This window comes from Andrographis paniculata, unplaced genomic scaffold (genome assembly GCF_009805555.1).
Source record: "Andrographis paniculata isolate CXL003 unplaced genomic scaffold, ASM980555v1 Contig66END, whole genome shotgun sequence".
NCBI lineage: Eukaryota > Viridiplantae > Streptophyta > Magnoliopsida > Lamiales > Acanthaceae > Andrographis > Andrographis paniculata.
Genome location: NW_026137602.1, coordinates 2,850,780 through 2,870,641, shown reverse-complemented (window position 1 = coordinate 2,870,641; position 19,862 = coordinate 2,850,780). Strand labels below are relative to the sequence as shown.

The following is a 19,862-nucleotide window of genomic DNA, read 5'->3' as shown; positions in this document are numbered from 1 at the left end:
AACTATTAAATTATATAAATTTATTATTTTTACCATCAAGTTTCCATGCATTTGACTGTGGTCCCTGATATCTACAATATTTATACATTGACCCCGCCAATTTTGTGCTATTTGAATACAGAGCCCCACCAAAAAAATAGAAAGGCGAATTGGAATAGCTTCCAATAGAGCGCGCAAAGACAGGGGAGTAACTGTTCCCTTTGGAACCGCCATTTCCGACCTCTCCAATTTCTTCGGTTCCTAATTCCTTTACTCTTTCTTCTCCTCCTCCTCCGAGCTCTACCATAAATCCGGATGGTAAGGTGTTTGTTTCTACTCTCTCAATCTCCACATCCACATTGTGGAATTGTTGAAAAGCGTTTCGAGGAGACGGAAACTTGTGAAAATGGCTATTCCTCGCAAGGATCCATCGCAGCAACCATTGATCCCAAACTTTCTGTACTCGTCGTCGCTGTCGAGTAAGAGTTGGATGGATTTGAAGCAGAATTTTATGGCGAGCGGGAATAACGCGCATGGAACGTCGCATCCATCGGCGGTTACGCTGCCGTCGGCGGGGATCGTTGGGAATTTCATGATTCCGGCGCCTAGTGAGAGTAGGATACCGCTGTTTTCGCCGGCGTATTATATGGCGTGTACCTTTGGAGGAATTTTGAGCTGTGGCCTCACTCACATGGCCGTAACTCCGCTCGATCTCGTCAAGTGTAATATGCAGGTTTATTTTATTTTTTTCTTTTTTCTTATTTATTTTTTATAATTTGGTTATTGATTTCCATTATTCTCATCACAGCTCGGGTATCTATCTGCGTTGAATTTTGAAATCGGATTTGGACTTCTGTTGATGTGACCTTTATCCGAGACGATGAGTTTCAATTGATTAGCTTAGGACATCAATAGGAAAGATTGGATAGATCTGTTGCCGTGTATTGCTTGATAAATCTGTGGAATTAACAATTAATGTTAGGAGGCAGGGTAATTATAATACATTCACATTGGAATCATTTATCTGTTTTAACTTGATGAATGAATTGCATGAACCTTTGTAAATCATCCGAGGAAGATGTTGAGTGATCTTATAAGCTTTGAACATTTTTAGCAAGTGAAATTTCAGTTTGAGCTACAATTTCAATGAAATTTTGGTTTAATTAGTGTGTTAGATGACTTGTGCTATTTTCTTTTGCTTTTTTCTCATTGTTATTTTGTTTTCTGATTGTGAGAGCAAGTCCAAGGGACTCTAAATTTGGAGAAATACTCCAGCAAAAAAGACTCCAACCGACTCCATTTTGATCTCCAATTTTAGAGCAATCTACCTGTTCCTCCATTTTTTTTTTTAGGAACAGGGAGGAACACTGTTGCAATCTACCTGTTGGTCCTTCAACTTGGGAGTTTATATGTGGTATTTTTAATATAATTATTTATTGTTATTATTATTTGGCTTGATATTTGAGTTTTGGCTATGATTATTATTATTTTTTTAGTATATATGTAATTTCACCTTAATTTTTTATTTTATTTTTTTACATAAAGAATTAAATAACATAATTTATTATTATTATTATTATTGTAATGAAATTATCTCAGTAAAATAATTTGAATTTATTGAAATTTTTTTTAGGTTAATATGTAAATAGATAAAAGTTGAATGAAGATTATGTAATCCTTTAAAAATAAAGAATATATGTGGAATATTCATTTTAGAGGAAAAAATAGGGTGAGTTGGAATGGAGTTAAAGTTTAAAAGAAAATTTAGAAAAAATAGAGAATCGGTCAGAGATAAGTCTGATTTTTTTTGTTTCACCATGTGAATTGTACTCTACCTAAATGTATGTCTGAGGAGATGAACACAAAATAAAAAAATAAAAAAGCCCTGAGGTGAATAATAAATATTACTGTTCAAATTAATACTGTATAATTTTAGTTTGGGTTATTTTTAGTTATATCTGAGCTATTTTGTTCTTCTCAAGTTGTTGGTTATCTTATCAAGCTTCATGGTTCTTATTTTCTATGGCACGAAACACTACTAACTTCATGCATCCATAGATATACAATATAAGCAAAATATATAGTTGAATGTAATGAATGCTCAATGATTGGGAATGACTGATGTAACATTTTTAAATTGAATTCTTACACTTACAATTGAGTTCTGTGAGATAATATCAATGCTGAATAACAACTTTTTAGGTAACTTCAATCTCATCAGACGAATTTCCTACAAACTATTGCTGTGACATAAATTTCCATTGATTGGTATTATGAAGGCCATTTGAAGTTTCTTAAAAGAAAAACCATCGGCGTGCTTCTTTTCGCATTTCTACTCACTTCACCATTATCCTTCAGATCAATCCTGCAAAGTACAAGAGCATTTCCTCCGGCTTTGGAGTTCTTATGAAGGAGCAAGGAGCGAAAGGTTTCTTCAGGGGTTGGGTGCCAACTCTGCTTGGGTACAGCGCACAGGGAGCTTGCAAGTTCGGGTTCTACGAATATTTCAAGAAATTCTACTCCGACCTCGCTGGCCCCGAGAATGCAGTCAAATACAAGACCCTCATCTTCCTTGCAGGATCTGCTTCTGCCGAAGTTATCGCTGATATTGCCCTCTGCCCCTTGGAAGCTGTTAAGGTTCGAGTCCAAACTCAGCCCGGCTTTGCTAGAGGTCTGGCTGATGGATTTCCTAAACTTGTCAAAGCTGAAGGCGTCGCAGGGTACACATTTTTCTCATTACTCATTTTTTTTATTGTAGGTTGTGCTTAAGAAAAAAAAAACTTATATTAAGTGATTCTCACAATGAATTGTCTTCGACAGGCTTTACAAAGGGATCGCCCCGCTTTGGGGACGGCAGATTCCATGTAATCCCGCTACTAACTCTTAACCAATTTATGCATTTTTTCGTTATACTTGAATTGATCCGCGCGTTAGGTTTGCATTGTGCCAAATAGCCTCTAATCACTCTGTTCGAAAGTTTTTATTTTTTTTATCCAAAGAGTTGCTGTTTAGTTCTTCCTTTGGATCCAATATTCGTCTCTAGAATTACGGGCTTCGCTCCAATACTTTGATCGTATTACTACATTTTCTGCAGATACAATGATGAAATTTGCGACTTTTGAAAACATTGTCACGGCCATCTACAAGTACGCCATCCCAACTCCTAAAGACCAGTGCAGCAAAAACCTGCAGCTCGGAGTTAGCTTTGCAGGTGGCTACGTTGCCGGGGTGTTCTGCGCTGTCGTCTCTCATCCTGCTGACAACTTAGTGTCTTTCCTCAACAATGCCAAAGGCGCAACTGTTGGCGATGTGAGTATATACCGCCATTTCCCATAATCAAATCACAGGACCAAATGATAAACCCTCTCTCTTAACTCAGGCTATTAAAAAGTTGGGAGTATGGGGTCTGTGCACCCGAGGCCTCCCGCTGCGTATTGTCATGATCGGCACACTCACCGGCGCGCAATGGGGCATCTACGATGCATTCAAAGTTTTTGTTGGCCTGTAAGTCTTCTTCACTCTCTGTTCATTATGTGATGATCACAGCTTGTTGAACTTGATTTGAAACTTGACTTGTTAATCGTATATGAATGAGTCAAGTTTCAACTCAATACAACACTTGATTCATTGGTGATTATATTTAAATTTATTATGCAATGGATTAAAAGGAAGCACATGATAATTGTTTACATAGTTATAATCTACATAGTACATATTGTTTAAGTTTTTTTTACTCAAATACCAGAGAATGTTAATCGCTAAACATAGTATATTTTGTTTTAGTCTTTATTTTTTTTTTTTTTACTCAACATTAGGGAATGTCAACTACTAAATCTCTATAGTACATACTTTCTCTGTCCCACCTACTATGTTCATGTTGCCCGTTTTTGTCCGTCCCGCATTTCATGTCACTTTCTTTTTTGGAAAATGATTAAGCATTTTAATTTTATTTTAAATTTTTTAATTTAATTTTTTTTTAATTTTAATTAAATTAATTAGTTATCTTAATTTTAATCTATAATAATTAGGGAATATCAACCACTAAATCTATATAGTACATATTGTTTAGATTTCTTTTTTAGTTGGACACTAGAGAATGTCACTAAATCTATACAATATATGTTGTTTAGGTTTTGTTTTTTACTCAAGCACTGGCAAATGTCAGTCACTAAATTTACATGGTACATATTGTTTAGGTTTCTATTTTAGTTAGACACTCGGGGAATGTCAACCACTTAGTCTATATTGTTTAGTATTTTTTTTACCTAGACACTAGACAATATCAACCACTAAACTGTTGTGCATATTGTTTAGGTTTTCTTTTTACTTAAACACTAGAGAATGACAACCACTAAACCAACATAATTCTCCGTCCACCGTTCAAATATATTTTCACTTTCTTTTTTTTAGTTGTTAAAAAAAGAAAAAAATTATATTTTTACATATTTTTTTTAAAATTCGTGCCCGATCAAATGAACACACAATTGGATGTCGAAGAGAGTATATATTATTATTATTATTATTATTGTTGTTTGTGTGTGTGTTCCTTCAGGCCTACAACTGGTGGTGGCAGCCCTGCTCCTGCTAAGAAGTGAAGATACAGACCGAAAAAGGAAAACAAAATTACAAAATGACCATTATAGAGTTGGACGCCATTCTTGCTTGAATACTTTATGTTCTTTTGACTCTCAAATAGTGTTTTTTTTTTTTTTTATCTTTCTCTCTCTCTTAGTTGAACATACACATACACAAACTATATAGTAGCACAGCTTATTATACTATATCATCTTTTGCATAATCAGAGACCCACTAATCACCTTATGAGTGATCTCTTGTACAATCAATCAATCAATCAGCAACAAATACTTAACAAATAAAAACTATACGATACCATAGACATTTTACCATTTTTTTTTTTTAATGACGGACTCGCAGTCTTTTTTTTTTTTAATGACGGACTCGCAGTCCAGGCGCTATCCGAAAGTGCACTGAGTAAACCAATGTACAACTTAGGCTTTGTGTTTTGTTTTGATTTCAAATCTTATTTTTTACAATGAAAATATATTATTTTTATTTTACAAAATATTATTTTTAAATATTAATTAAATTAAAACTTAAACCAAAACACAAACACAAAAATCCAAGTTTTGGTCACTTATTTGAATAGATTATGAGTGGTAGAATTTTCACTCTATATCTTAAGAATACAATGAATCACATAGTAAATAATATTTTGTATTAAATGATTGATTTTTTATAAATAGATAAAATATATATATTATATATTATGTTAATATATCTATGTACTGTATTTTTTAATAATATTTGTGAAAAATCATACCACTAAATAAACAATCCGATAATATATATAAACTTTTGTAATAGATAATTTCTAATTGAAAATTTTCCAGAAGAATAAGAGATTAATTTGCTCACATTTTTCAATATATCTTTTATCCATCAACCATCATTACCAAATAACAAAACTCTCCTAGGCGACGGCCTGGTGGTGCGGTCGTGTGGAGAGTGAATTTGTGACCGTGAGGTCATTGGTTTGTCAATGAAACTTGCCTTGTCGAATCTAGTTTGCAGAGTCTTAAATTCAATTACGGATTGCCACATCATCAAATAAAAAAAAAAAAAAAACCCTCCTAGGCCAGTACCGGATCATCAACCCCCTCTTTTCCCTTTTCCTATACACTATGTGCATGTATGTATGATTATTATTTATATATATATATATATAAAACACTCCGCTTTTTAATCCATCATTAAATTTTTATTCCAACCTATCACATAAAACAATAACTTTTACTTCGACTAACCCCCCATTGTTACAACCCCAACTTACAACCAAACACAACTTCGAACATTTTCAATTTGAAAATAATTCAAATCCAGCTAAAAGAACTCCCAACTTAAAACGAAACGCACCTTACTTGTTTGGAAGCGTATAATCGAGAGGGTATATGGTGTCAAAGACGACTCTTGCAAAGACATGCCGGACTTCCTTTACACTTCCCATAGCCAACCACTCGTAATCAATCTTGCTTCCGTGTTTCCCGCCACATCGTTTTATTCTTTCGCCTCCGCCGCCTATGCACTCAAAAATCTTGCATGCTCTCAAGTAGAGTGGCAATGGGAAGAACACCTGCAGATTAATATTATGTGCATTGCAATGCTCAACGGATTTTGTGAAGACAAGAAGCAACTAAAAAATAGACCAGGGACATGTAAATATATATATATATATATATTAGCCTTAGAAAAAATTGCAAAAAATTATCCCACACGTATACAAAACTATCGTTTTTGTCTTGTATTTATCTCGCTGGCAAAAAATATTATATATATTTGCAAATATCGTTATTTCTGTCCTTTTGTCGCGCATGATGTTCACACCACGGAGGCCAAAAGACAGAAAAGTAATAATGATGTATACATGAAATAATTTTTTGCAGTTTTCCCAGCAGCCTTGAAAAAATGTCGGGAAAATTGCAAAAAATTAACCTCAATGTATATTCAATTATCACTTTTATCTTTTATTCTTCGCTAGCAAAATATATCCTATATGTTTACAGATTAATATTATGTCCATTGCAATGCTCAAGGGATTTTTTAAGATAATAAGCAACTAAAATAGACTAGTGACATGTATATATATATATGTATATAGAGCAGCCTCGAAACAATGTCAGAAAAATTACAAAAGATATCCTCCATGTATACTCAATTATTACTTTTATCCATCTTTTTTTTCGCTAGCAAAATATATCATATATATTTGCAAAAGTCTTTATTTTTGTTCTCTAGTCGAGCGTGGAGCAATCGTCATATGAACATATCCCACGGCCGGATGACAGAAATAGTGACTTTTGCAAACGTGTAGGATACTTTGCCAACGGGATAAATAAATGACAAAAGTGAAAATTTGGTATACGTAGATGATATTTTTTGCAATTTTCTCAAACAATGTCGATGATATGCATATTTAAAAGAAAGCTGAAAAGCTGAAAGAGTTGAAAATAATGCAAAAGAAATGCTTACGAGATCTGAGATTGGGGCCTCTGGGTACTTAGCCATTGCCTGGGAGACAAAATGCACGTCTGTCATGTTCATCAGCGCGGTTCGGACAGAGGCTGCTAAATCCAAAACATCTTCCATGAGGGTGTCGGAATCCAAATTTTGAGGCTCTGACAACTCGGGAAAACTTGAATCGTGCTGTTTGTTGATTCGTCTTGCAATATTGCAGGCTTCGGGTAAATCGCCACCGTTGTTTAATGCAAGGCTGAAGGCAGAGATCACTGTGGGATCCCTTGGTTGTTCTGAGAGGGCAGCATTAAATGCTAAAATTGCGAACCTGAAAATCACGTGTCGACAAAATTAATCTAACCAAGCTCGAAACTATAAAATGAGAAAATGATAGCACAAAAAACTAGTTGTGAATATCTGACCATAAGCTATTGTTGCATGGCCTGTCTGGAGCCAGGAGTTTGTCGAGGTTCGCGAATAAAGACTGCGTGCAAAACAAAGCAAAACATTATCATCTCTAAGAACAACCCCGTCTCACCTCCCTATCGTAATATCATTTTTATTTTAAGAACAATATTTATTCTTCATTTATCTACCAAATTTATTTTTCGTTCAAAATATCCATTTATATATCATACCGGGCAACTTTCAATTCGAAATTTAGACTATACTCAAAACACATCATGTAAATGCAACTATAATCTTGAACAGCAGGTAGCATTATAAGAAGTAAAAAGAACATTAAAAAGTAGCCTTATCTAATCGCGGTGAAGAGCGAAAATAAGAAGGCAAACAAATTACCAGTAGCATATTATACCGCTTGTCACGTCTCACAAAACCATTGCGCACAAAATATGCTGCCTGCAAATGATACTATTGTACTCAATCACCCCAACTTTGAACAACAGAAACTCAGGTATGTGTAAGACAGATCAAATTGATACCCAATATTATCCCCGAAGATTTAAAATTGAAACCAAACAACAACATCAAGATACTAAGGTCCTGTTTACATACTGTTAAAATTTACTGTTGTACTATTCATCCACAGTAATATTTTCAAAATAATATTACAATTCACGTAAAATATATATTCTCTCATAAAACATTACATCAGTCATCAGGTACTCAGCCTTTTACTATTTCCCCAAAATTTCTAAAACTCCAAAACTTCTAAAAAATTATATCTAAACAGAGGCGTGCATATTTGGTACTCCCTCCGTCATCCAATTGTGTGCTCATTGGGCAAGAATTTTAATAAAATAGGTAATAATTGTTACTTTTTGTCATTTCATAATAAAAAAAGTACAAAAAGGTAATGTACATTTTTTTGCTAAAAAATGAAATGCCTTCTTTTTTTATGAAACACCAAAACAGTTCAATTATTGAGTTAGTTAAAAATGACAAATACAAGTAAAAATATAAAAATAAAATCTTCTTAGAAACAATTATACGATATTACAACATCTTTTAAGGTAGGCTTAATTCCATACACATTCTGTTACGACGAACAGCAAAGATTAAGACGTGTTAAAATTGGATTAAATATTTGGCATGACTAAAGAATACAAAATAGCTACTGCAAGGGGACATAAGTAAGACACTCCTACTGTAAAATTAATGAGAAAAAGTGTACCAAATGTACCTTATCGAATGAGGATGGACATTTCTCATTTCAATTCTTAAATTATAAAATGTGGATGGAAATTTCCCATTTCAATTCTTAAAGTACCAAGTCAACCATTTCATATACATAGACATATAACCTGAACAGGCAGAAGAATATCCAGAAGGCCAAGCTTCCATAATAATCTCAATGAGGCCTCAGCAGAACCATATGCCATCATGTAATTGACTTCCATGAGGAGCCGTCCCTGACAATGCCAACAATAAAAAAAAAAATGAAGTATTAGATCATCATTATATGGATGTTGAACAAAAAGCATGCCACATGAACGATGAATACCCTATCAAGACGTATAACTGAACCAGAAAGTTTTTTCACTGCAAGAGCTGTCTCTTTTGAGAATCGAAATCCTAAACGAGCAGCAATTCGAATTGCGCGAAGAATACGAGCTGCAAGAGAAAAACATTATAATCTAGTTACAGTGAAGGTGAAAAAAATAGACCAAAATGGCAGCATCATTAATTTAGGAAGAACGGAGGCCCCAACACATTTTGACAGTCAACACTGGTAGCAACACAACTTAATTAAAAGATGATTCATTTTGAAGTAGGAATAAGAAATTACCACAATCTTCAGTCAACGAAAGACTAGCAGGTTTGATTGTCCGAACCTTCATATTAGAAAGCAAAATAAATACATGATGAAGAAAAAAAACTATAAAGGGCTCAAAGAAAGTGAAGTTAAAAAGATTAGAGGTACATGCACACTTTGGCTTTTCGAATGTCATTCACTCCACCCATGTAATCATACACCAGCTTCTTGTAAGGATCAAACAACAATCTGGATCAGAAACAAGAAATTTAGCTTCAGAAACTATGCTTGATACAGTAATTTTGTACTTGAAACCATGTCTAGGCTACCAAGTGAAGTTAATTTTGCAAAAGGGATATCCGGAGAGATATATGAGACAGCAGTTTCCAAATGAAATTTTTCTAAATAACAAGTAGGGACAAACTTAAAACCCATTTATTGTGAAGTCTCGCTGCAGGCAGTTGCTCCAGCGAACATAATCATTCTCGTCACAGCTCAATGGCTTCTCAGGATCCCAACTCAAGTTTCTACCATACCTTTGTGCACGAGTGCTAAAGCTGGAAACCTATTACATTTCAAAGGATCAGTGCACCTTAATTTCCTGAATTTAGTAGTCCAGCTGGATTGAAGAATGTGAAGAAGACCAAATAGGTGGGTGATGAATGATCTTAGGTAAATCCATGGTGGAAATGAGACAGTGTGTCAATTGGGGAAAAATGTAAAACTTGTTTGAATGGCGGTAAAATAAGGATTAACCAAAATTTTCTGTTGTGATGACAATACAAATAGAGAGAGAGAGAGAGATAAGAAATGGCTAAAGTGCAACACAAATTTTAGAATGCTTTATATTTAAATGTAAGACAAGCAGACAAACCTCCACAGTGGTATTACCAATATGAACATGACAGATCGGAAAGCGTCTGCCAATAATCTCACTTCGAGAAAACAGTCTCACCACCTAAATATTAAGATGATAAAAAAGTTAATGTTCACTGGAAAAAGGAAGAAAAATAAAAATTACTTGCACGTGAACTTCCTAACAGATATCACTAATCCATTATGAGAATAAAGCAATCATGTGTGGCACTGACACAATGATGGAATATAATTATCAAACAATTCAGACCAGACAAAAAACATCTTGTAGAAAAATTTAAGTACCACTGTTTCATATGTCGAGCATGCACAAAATTTGCAGGATCTGATACTTTTTACAGATATGATAGTATCTACATATATAAAGAATGGAAGATTATATGGCTGACCTCTCTCAATTCAGCTGAGGTTATAATATCAAAATCTTTAGGAATTCGATTCAAGATAAGATCCCTTACACATCCTCCCACAAGGTATACTTCAAAACCTAAGGAAACAAGACAGGGTGTGAATATGGGGTTCCAGAAGTCTTCAAACCAACGAGAAGAAGAAAAGAAAGAAAACATGTGCAAGTCACTGTCTTGATCAATTTTGCGGAAATGAAGATCATGTAATCTTTCCATTCAGTTCTTTGCATTCATAACCATTCACAACCCCAAAAGCATAAGTAAAAAACTCCATTCAAATAAAAATCAACCATCTGAAAGTTTACAAATTACAAAACAGATGGGTAACCCAGCCTGAGTTTCTACCGAGCATTACGACAATATTTTTCCAATTCAAATCATAAAACAGTTCCAATCTCGCTGCCGATGAAAATAGTTAAATCGCAGTGTACAAAAAAAAACCACAAACACTTTAATTACCATAATGTAATGAGTGGAAATGGATAAAGCTACAATATTACAACTCTGCAATACACTTATGGCAACATCACCTTCCTAAGTAGCAATTTCAATACTGATCTAGCAAGGGAGAGTAACCATCATCTAGCAAATCAATATCGTATTACCGCTGCTTTTAAGACCATTAAGAACAACTCTAGTAGGCCTTGAAATTTTCTTAGTACAAATCCCAAGCTCCTCCGACTTCAACTTCTTCCACTGCGGAGCCTTTCCAGTCGCACCACCGCTGCTCGAACGATCAGTTACTGCACATACAAAGTCGTACACAAACAAAAACGCAAAATGTTCCAACAATCGCCAAAACCGCCATAGAGCAGAAAACAGGCCAAAAAAACGACAAATTAAAAAATCTAAAGTCACCTTTATCCGTCTCTGTGCTGTAAAAAGCATCAACTGCAGCTGCATAGCCCACCCTCACCTGCCGAAAAACGTTCCGAAACATGAATTAACAACATACACACATAAGAACAAACAATTCTAGCAAAGAAGGATTACACAAACATTAACCTGCAGAAAGTAATTGCGGAAAGGAGAACGGAAAGGCAAATGATGGAGGCGATTGAATCCGAAGCCGGCTGAAATGGCCATCGGCATTCACATCTGGACGTAGGGTTTATCACTACCTGAAGAACATCCAACCGGAGAACACACACAGCTTTCGATTACAGGGTTTAACGATATACAAAAATATCTGCACTAAAAGCGTGTTTTGAGATAACGTTGAAATCGCGCTTTCAGTTACAGCGCTTTTAAGGTCACATTGGGCCTTTCTTTTTTTAGAGTTGGGCTGCAGGCCCAAAGTGTACATGAATATTTAGAGTTTAGTAGGCCTCTTGCAATAATTCAAATTTTTTTATCCATTTTCACTAATTAATAAAATATTATTTCTTTCATTTTCAAAAAAGTCGTCTTATTTTTCTATTTTCGTCCCTCTAAAAACAATTATTTTATTTCTTTATCTAGTAAAAGTGGTTCCCACTTTATAACAAAATTATTTCTACTTTTTCAAACTATCCCTAATTATTACTCTAGTCAACTTTTTAAAATCCTTTAAGGATATTTTAGTCTTTTATATTTTACTTTATACTAATTTTTAATTAAATAATATTATTCCAGAGGTATTTTTGGGACGGGGAGTGTTATTTATTAATTTACTATAATTTTAAAATACGAATATATTTTTTTTAAAGTAAATTTGACCGCTATATTTATTTACATCAAATTAAAATATATAAAAAAAAATCTTTCATGAAAAAAATAAATATATGTTGTACTATAAGACAGATTAAAAACAAACATAAAAAAATAATAATAATAATAAATAAAACATCCCAACTTGTACACAAAGAATACATATGTCTAGTGCTCGTGTTTGTGTTTGAAATTATCATTCTCATTACGAATTTATTTCTTTAGCAAAACTTTCTCAAAATTTATTAAAAAATATAATTTTTTCTCTTGTAAAATATTTCATTAAATATTAATTTTATAGTAAATTCAAATTAATATATTTTTTTAACTTATCAAAAGAAAAACACTCTTAAATATTAATTTAACGTGATCTTTTATAAAAATAAAAAATATATATATTTATATAAACATCATATCATTACATACTTAAAAAAAAAAAAAAAAAAAAAAAAGCAATTTAATTGTACCCTCAAATCATATAAAGAAAGTATAAAAACAAATTTATAAACTTTCGGATAGCGGCTGCAAATTATCACGTTATAATAAAAAAAATATAAAAATAAAATTACAGTATTAATCCAATAAAGCCAGAGCCGAAAAATTGACTAAATAAAATGGGGGAAGAACATGAATATTATTATTATTTAAAATTTTATTAATTTGCTTTATTTATTCATAATATTTATTCATTTACCTTTCCAAGTATGTATATACATATAGATATATATATATATATATAATCATGTACTAAATTATAAAACAATATTTCAAACAGTAAATAGAAGTAAAATGGGGTTGAAAATAAAATTAGCAAAATAAATAAATAAATCATTAATCAAAGATAGTAGTTATTTGTTATATTTTAGCTTTTGTATTAATTGATCAATTCCATGAAATTTACATGCAAAATACATAAAAGCAAATATAATAATAATAATAATAATAATAATAATAATAATAATTGACTATATGCTTTTAATTATAACTGTTATTTTATAATTTGGTATTATTATATTTTAGACTTTATTTGTTATCACACACTTCTTATTTCAATTCATCTTAAGTAGACATAGGTTTTTTTTTTTTTAGTTTAATTGTAATTTAAATAATTTTTTGATATAATATATTTTTATTAAAAATCATACCGATTATACTTATAGTACTTTCAATATGAAATCAAAATCAAATACACTCGTAATCATTAATTTGTCAAACTACATCAATCGATCAACTATTATGAATTAATAAATTTGATTTACGTGTTGCCTATTACAATTTACAGAAAAATCTAAAAATAAATAAAGAGCAAATTCACGACAAAACGAGGGTTTCTATCTATCAATCAATCGACTTCAACTCCGCATGCATATATATCAATTTCGATCCGTGATTTAATTTGTTGCCAGCTATATTATGAGAATGTCTTTAGCAAAACGACACCAATCGATCCAAGCTGTAATAAACTTACTCCGTACATTATTACAAGAAAGTGAAACTCGAACACGACTTGTTTTCTTCCTATGTTTGTTATGGACATACATCGTATTTTCTTGTGAATTTCTCGCAAATTTTTTATTATTTGTTTAACTTTTTTGTTTTTTTTTTTCAAAAGTATCAAATCGAATAATTAATTTTTTATTTTTATAGTATTCTAAAAGTTGAATTTATATTCAAAATATCGCATAAATATCTATTTATATTACATTAAACAACTGTTCAAATTCAACTTGCTATTCAAATCAACAACGAAACACGTCTGTATTATGTATTTATCACTTATTGACAAATCCATTAAATTTGATTGACTGCGGCGACGATGAGGAAGAAGACGATATATATATATATATATATATTTATTTATATATATGTATTTGTATGAGATAATGACATTTTTGTCAAATATGATATTCCCTAAATCTCATTTAAATTAAATTAATTTGATAAGATGAGTTTATTGTATGTATATATATTTCCGCGTATTGTGATAAGTTGCAAAACCCCACATTTTTTGTCTCATATATTTTAATTATATATAAATTATTAAGTACTGAAAGTGAACTTTCATGACAAAGATATGGTGGAATTATGTATTTAAAATAAATAATATTTCATCAAGGCATATAAATTATGTATTTAAACTAGTTGGACATGAATTTTAATAAATAAATAAATTATATTCTCTCTGTCTCACCTATCATGTCCATATTGCCGTTTGTGTCCGTCTCACATCTCATGTCACTTTCCTTTTTTTGGTAAATGATTATACACTTTAATCTCATTTTAAACTTTTTAATTTTAATTAAACTAATTAGTTATCTTAACCTTAATCTATAATTATTTATATTATAGTATAATTATTTTCACTAATACATTCTTAATTATCTACTAATTATATTTATTCTAAATTTTCGTGTCTACAATGACCAAAAGATTCAGAGACGAATGTAGTATTTCATTAGTCATATAGATAAAAATAAAAAGATGGACACAATATAAGAAAGAAAGTACTATTTTTTCTAACAAAATATCACAACAAAATACTCCATCCGTCTCAAACATCCTGCAACATTTCCTTTTTGCACGGGTTTTTAGGTGAGTAGTATTAAGTAGGATAATTTAGAAATTATGTGATGTGATGGAGAGAGAAATATATATTTTATTTTTTTATTTGGATGATGTAAGAGGATAAAGTGTGGGGTAGAGATTAAATATAATTAATTATTTCCTATTTTAGAAATATTGCAGAGTGTTTGGGACATACCAAAAAAGAAATGTTGCAGGATGCTTGGGACGGAGGGAGTACTATTTAAACAAAAATTTTAATTAACACATCATTTCAAATCACAACCAAATAAGATGTAATATTTTATAAAAAGATACACTAAAACAAAACATTAAAATTTCTATAAAATTAGCTATGAAAATATTCGAAAATATACGTAGCTAATGAATTTGTTACAAAATTAGTCATAAAAATATATTTAGTGGCTATAAACAGTATAGCTAATTTTGCTATAAAAACTGTCATGATAATTTGCAACATATATTTAGTGGTTATAAACAGTATAACTAATTTTGACATATAATTATTTCATAGCAAATATTTGTAACTATACAAATGTTTTCTTATAGAATATACTCTCTCTCTCTCGCTAGAAAGTATACATATTTTTATTTTGGGACGTCCAGTAAACATTTCATTAAATACATCATTTTTTTTTCCACAAATACCCTTACTTTACATCACATCATTACCTATACACCAAACAGTAATGGTAAAAATGTCATTACACTACTTTTAACTACCTACTATAATTAAAATACTATTATTTTTTAAACACCACGCTAAAAATAAACGTATATTTTGTATGTGGACGGAGGGAGTACTATATTTTATGTCCCTCACACAAAGTGATATATATATATTATATGCATGTATATGTAATACTATATAAATACATATACTTTTTCGTCTTATATAAAAAATTTCTTTTTTTTTTTCTTTGTTAGTTTCATATAATTTATTATTTTTTGAAAAGCAAGTATACATTTTAATCCTATTTTATTTTTTGCTATAATTTTAATTAAATTATTTAATTTTTTTTTAATTTTATTTTATTATTATTTTTTCTTTACAATGATCATTTTTAATAATATTTATTTTTAACTATTTACTAATTATACTTGTTCTAAATTTATGTATTTACAATAATGTGGATAATTTAGTGGGATGGAGGGAGTATATAATATTCATATGTACATATATATATATATACACATTATATGTTTGTGTGTAGACTTGAGAAGTTTTTTACTATTTTTATTATTATTATTTTAAAAATATCATATCAAATTTTTTTTTTATATTATGTCATAAATTAATATATAGATTATAAAAATTACATTAAAATTTATTTATATCATACTATCTCCGTTCAGTCAGCAAGTGAACACATGTTTAACATTAATATTAACAATATTTTTATATTTGTATAATTTACTCTACAAATATTACTGTATTTGAATTATAATAAACTAATATATATATTTTTTTCATTTTCTCTTTATTTTGTATTATATTTTGATATAATTTATAGGAGTATTTAAATATCAACACACAAAAACTACTATGTACTTTGTGGTTGGACGGAAATAAAATATTAAATAACTATTCAGTTCTAAAATCTTACTATTCCAAATCATATTAAATACTCCCTCCGTCTCAATCCTGTTTACTATTTTTGCCCGTCCCAAAACAACAGTCTTATTTCCACAAATAACCATGTCACCATAAAACTACTCCTATTTTTTCATTTTTATTACACAATTGTCACTATTTTTTACACTAATATATTCACAAGGGTAAAAAAGTCTTTTATCCATGCTTTTTACCAATTACCCATATAATATCAATATTCCTTAAATCTAGTGTTCAACCCAATTAAAATTATAGTTCTGGGACGGAGGGAGTATTATTTAAATATAAAATCCAAATTAAATCTTTTTGATCAAAATTAAAAGAAACACGCCTATTTTTTAAATAAATAATACAAATATATAATTCAAAACACGAGTAAATCGACTTCAAATGAATATCCATATGAATAAGATGTATCAGGGATATGCTATTAAAGTTTTCAATGATATGGTCAGATCAATGCTGCCTTCAATTACATAATTTATTGCACTATATATATATATATATATATATATATTTAAGATTTAATTTATTGTATTGACTATTGATCGATTTGTGTCGGCTTAAATAATTTAAATAGGTAAAATCACTTAATTTTAGTACGATCTGTTAATTATTGTATGGTATTGACTCATGTACATAACTAGGTTGAGATTCTTGAGACAAAATTCAATAATTGTGTATCGGGTTCGTATAATTGTTGTGTCAGGTTAATTTTTTGTCAGTTTAGTTCAATGTGTATAGTAAATTTGGTTGAATTATTTAAAATTGAACTTCCTTTAAATTATATGTGGGTTAATGATTAAATTAAAACTGTTTTACATATATAATTATTTAAATAATACTAATATATATTGTAATCGGATTGCTGTTAGAGCTAGCAAAAATTGATCCGACACGACAACTCGACATGAATGCGACACGAAATAATTGGGTTTGGGTCAAAGATTTTAACCCGATTATATATACGGATTGACACGAACCTGATACGATAATAAATGGGTCGGGTTAGGGTTGAGGCTCTCAATTCGAACCCGACCCGACAACCCGATTATAATATATTAATAGTGATTAATATATTTATTATATTATGTAAAATAATTACTATAATTTAATAATTTACTTATAAATTAATTTCAACTAAGTTCAATTTTAAATAATTTAACATAATTCATTGTACATATTACGCTCAAACCAATAAAAACTAACACAAAACAACAACACGACAAAATATAATTTAATTTGAATAAAAAATTTCGAGTTAATTCTGTATACGGGTCAACACAAGTTAACCCGAACAATAATAAACGGGTCAATACGAACCCGACACGATAATAAATGGGTCGCGTTAGGGTTGAGTAATTTGACTCGTTTAAAGTATTCAACCAGACACGAATCGACCCATTGCCAACTTTAGTTGATGTGTCGGGTCCGAATTGAAGATATCGTTCATAACCTAACTTGTTTATTATCATGTTAATTTCCTGTTAATTTGCATATATAATTAAGTCAATTTTTTTTTTAACTAAACTCAATTATCTCGTGTTGGAATTGTCGTAATTGATCAGTCATTTTTTGTCTGTTCTAAATATATATATATATTCATAAATCAATTTTCATACTATTTGTTTATAGTACTATTTTAAATATATATTATATTAAATATTTATTTTTTTTTATAAAATATTAAGGATTTGTCCACTTTGTGTTTTTTATGAATGTATTTTTTACGTTAGGTATAAGAAATCATATCCGTAATATAAAAAATAATATTTTATATTGAATTATTAACTTTTGTAAGTGAATAATATATATTATATAAATATATATGGTAATTTTTGTAATATTTGAAGAGAATCGTAAAATATATATATGTATATATTTATTGAATAAGCAAAGCAAACACTATATTGAATACTTTTTTTTTTTTTTCTAGAATTTCAAAACTTTTAAAAAGCGTCTAAATAAATTCTAAATATTTCATCACAATCCAAATAGATTTTGTGTTGATCGTATAAAATAAACAAATGATGCATGTGGATTGAATTATTATGTCAGGTTCAAATTAAAATAAATTATTGATATAAAATAAACTAAAAATACATATATATATATATGTATATAAAGTATAAAAATGGTAACAAGATACATATATAAGAATGGTAAAAAGATATATAATTTTTTATAGATTTCTTGTGTGATAGTTTTTATTGCTCTGTCCCAATACAATAGTCTTGTATATCATTTTTGTCCATCTCGAAATAATAGTCTCATTTTTATAAATAATCATATTACCATAAAATTATCCCTATTTTTTCATTATTATTATTATACAATTGTCACTACTTTTTACACTAATATACTCACAATGGCAAAAAAGTTATTTATCCATATTTTTTTACCAACCATCGATATAATATCAATATTTTATAAATTTCATGTCCAACACAATAAGACTATACTTTTTGGACGGAGGGAGTAGATTTATATATATATATTAAGAATAATTATAGATTTTTTTTTATAGATTACTTACTAAAATATAGATTTTTTATAGGATAGTTTTTATTAGTTACTGTTTTTTATAATATAAATTAAAATTAAGATAAATAAATAATTAATTAAAATAAATATAAATTATAAATTTTAAAATATGATTAAAGTGTATAATTATATGTAAAAAAATGATACAAAGGATAAAAAAAAAAGGAATTGAACAAATTAATTTCATACAATTTTAGCCCAAAGTATACTATAATATTAAATTTCATTATAATATAAAAAATAAAAATATATGAAAAAAGCAATTGATGAATAGTAAAAATATTAATAAAAACATAGCATATTATAATATTAATTTTAACACAATATTAATATATTAAAATATATATAGCACAAGGCACTTTAATTTGTGTTTTTTCATAATTTTGGACTTTTTTTAATTTTTTAAGTAATAACTTTGGATAATTAGTTAAAATTTGTTAGGATAACAACTAATTTAATAAAATCCAGATTTATCGAGATAATAAATAACAAAATATGTATAAAATTAGGGTTTTGTATATCTATATATTTAAGCCAAAATCGCCATAACAAATATTATTATGAGATTTTCGTCCAACACTGCGCAAGTTCGGAAAAACGGCGACCCAGAAGTGTTCGTAATTTGTTGCTTTTTCAAATGTTGGGATTATTGGTTGGATACATATAGTTCGACCGGAATGACAAAGTTTTTAGGTTTGTTTTTTTTTATCTTTATTTTTCTTAAATATGTAGTTCTTGTTGGTTGATTTAACGATGATTGAACATGTTTATATGTATTCTTAAAAACTCTTATATTTTATTTCATTATTGTCAATTTTCTACTTTTGGTTTGGACACGCGTGATTTTTTATTTTTTTTATTTCTTTGATCTTTTTTAAGGGTTTTCACGTGATTATTTTACGCATATAGGAATGATTTT

General features: G+C 29.7%; 2 protein-coding genes across 2 annotated transcripts; one reads left to right on the top strand and one right to left on the bottom strand.

Moving 5' to 3' along the window:
• The first annotated feature begins 99 nt into the window (after window positions 1-99).
• On the top strand, window positions 100-4,775 carry LOC127263047 (mitochondrial phosphate carrier protein 3, mitochondrial-like). Its single transcript, XM_051291977.1, has 6 exons — window positions 100-712; window positions 2,338-2,699; window positions 2,800-2,843; window positions 3,074-3,288; window positions 3,359-3,483; window positions 4,532-4,775. Exons 1-6 carry the CDS (start codon window positions 386-388, stop codon window positions 4,572-4,574), a joined length of 1,116 nt encoding a protein of 371 aa, XP_051147934.1. The 5' UTR covers window positions 100-385; the 3' UTR covers window positions 4,575-4,775.
• Window positions 4,776-5,736: 961 nt separating this feature from the next.
• LOC127263101 (uncharacterized) lies at window positions 5,737-11,684 on the bottom strand. Its single transcript, XM_051292054.1, has 14 exons — window positions 11,518-11,684; window positions 11,371-11,428; window positions 11,118-11,255; window positions 10,495-10,592; window positions 10,104-10,187; window positions 9,661-9,794; window positions 9,406-9,478; window positions 9,263-9,308; window positions 8,978-9,087; window positions 8,778-8,885; window positions 7,813-7,872; window positions 7,434-7,495; window positions 7,027-7,339; window positions 5,737-6,130 (listed from the first exon to the last, which is right to left on the bottom strand). The coding sequence occupies exons 1-14, from the start codon at window positions 11,602-11,604 to the stop codon at window positions 5,915-5,917; spliced, it is 1,587 nt and encodes a 528-aa protein (XP_051148011.1). The 5' UTR covers window positions 11,605-11,684; the 3' UTR covers window positions 5,737-5,914.
• Between the last annotated feature and the right edge of the window lie 8,178 nt (window positions 11,685-19,862).

Bases quoted from the DNA above. Each gene is read 5' to 3' on its own strand.
- LOC127263047 (XM_051291977.1), top strand. From the start codon at position 386: ATGGCTATTCCTCGCAAGGATCCATCGCAGCAACCATTGATCCCAAAC. The intron at 713-2,337 runs GTTTATTTTATT...ATTATCCTTCAG, and splicing joins TCGTCAAGTGTAATATGCAG to ATCAATCCTGCAAAGTACAA. The intron at 3,484-4,531 runs GTAAGTCTTCTT...GTGTTCCTTCAG, and splicing joins TTCAAAGTTTTTGTTGGCCT to GCCTACAACTGGTGGTGGCA.
- LOC127263101 (XM_051292054.1), bottom strand. From the start codon at position 11,604: ATGCCGATGGCCATTTCAGCCGGCTTCGGATTCAATCGCCTCCATCAT. The intron at 11,429-11,517 runs GTTAATGTTTGT...GTTTTTCGGCAG, and splicing joins TCCGCAATTACTTTCTGCAG to GTGAGGGTGGGCTATGCAGC. The intron at 10,188-10,494 runs GTCAGCCATATA...CTTAATATTTAG, and splicing joins CCTCAGCTGAATTGAGAGAG to GTGGTGAGACTGTTTTCTCG.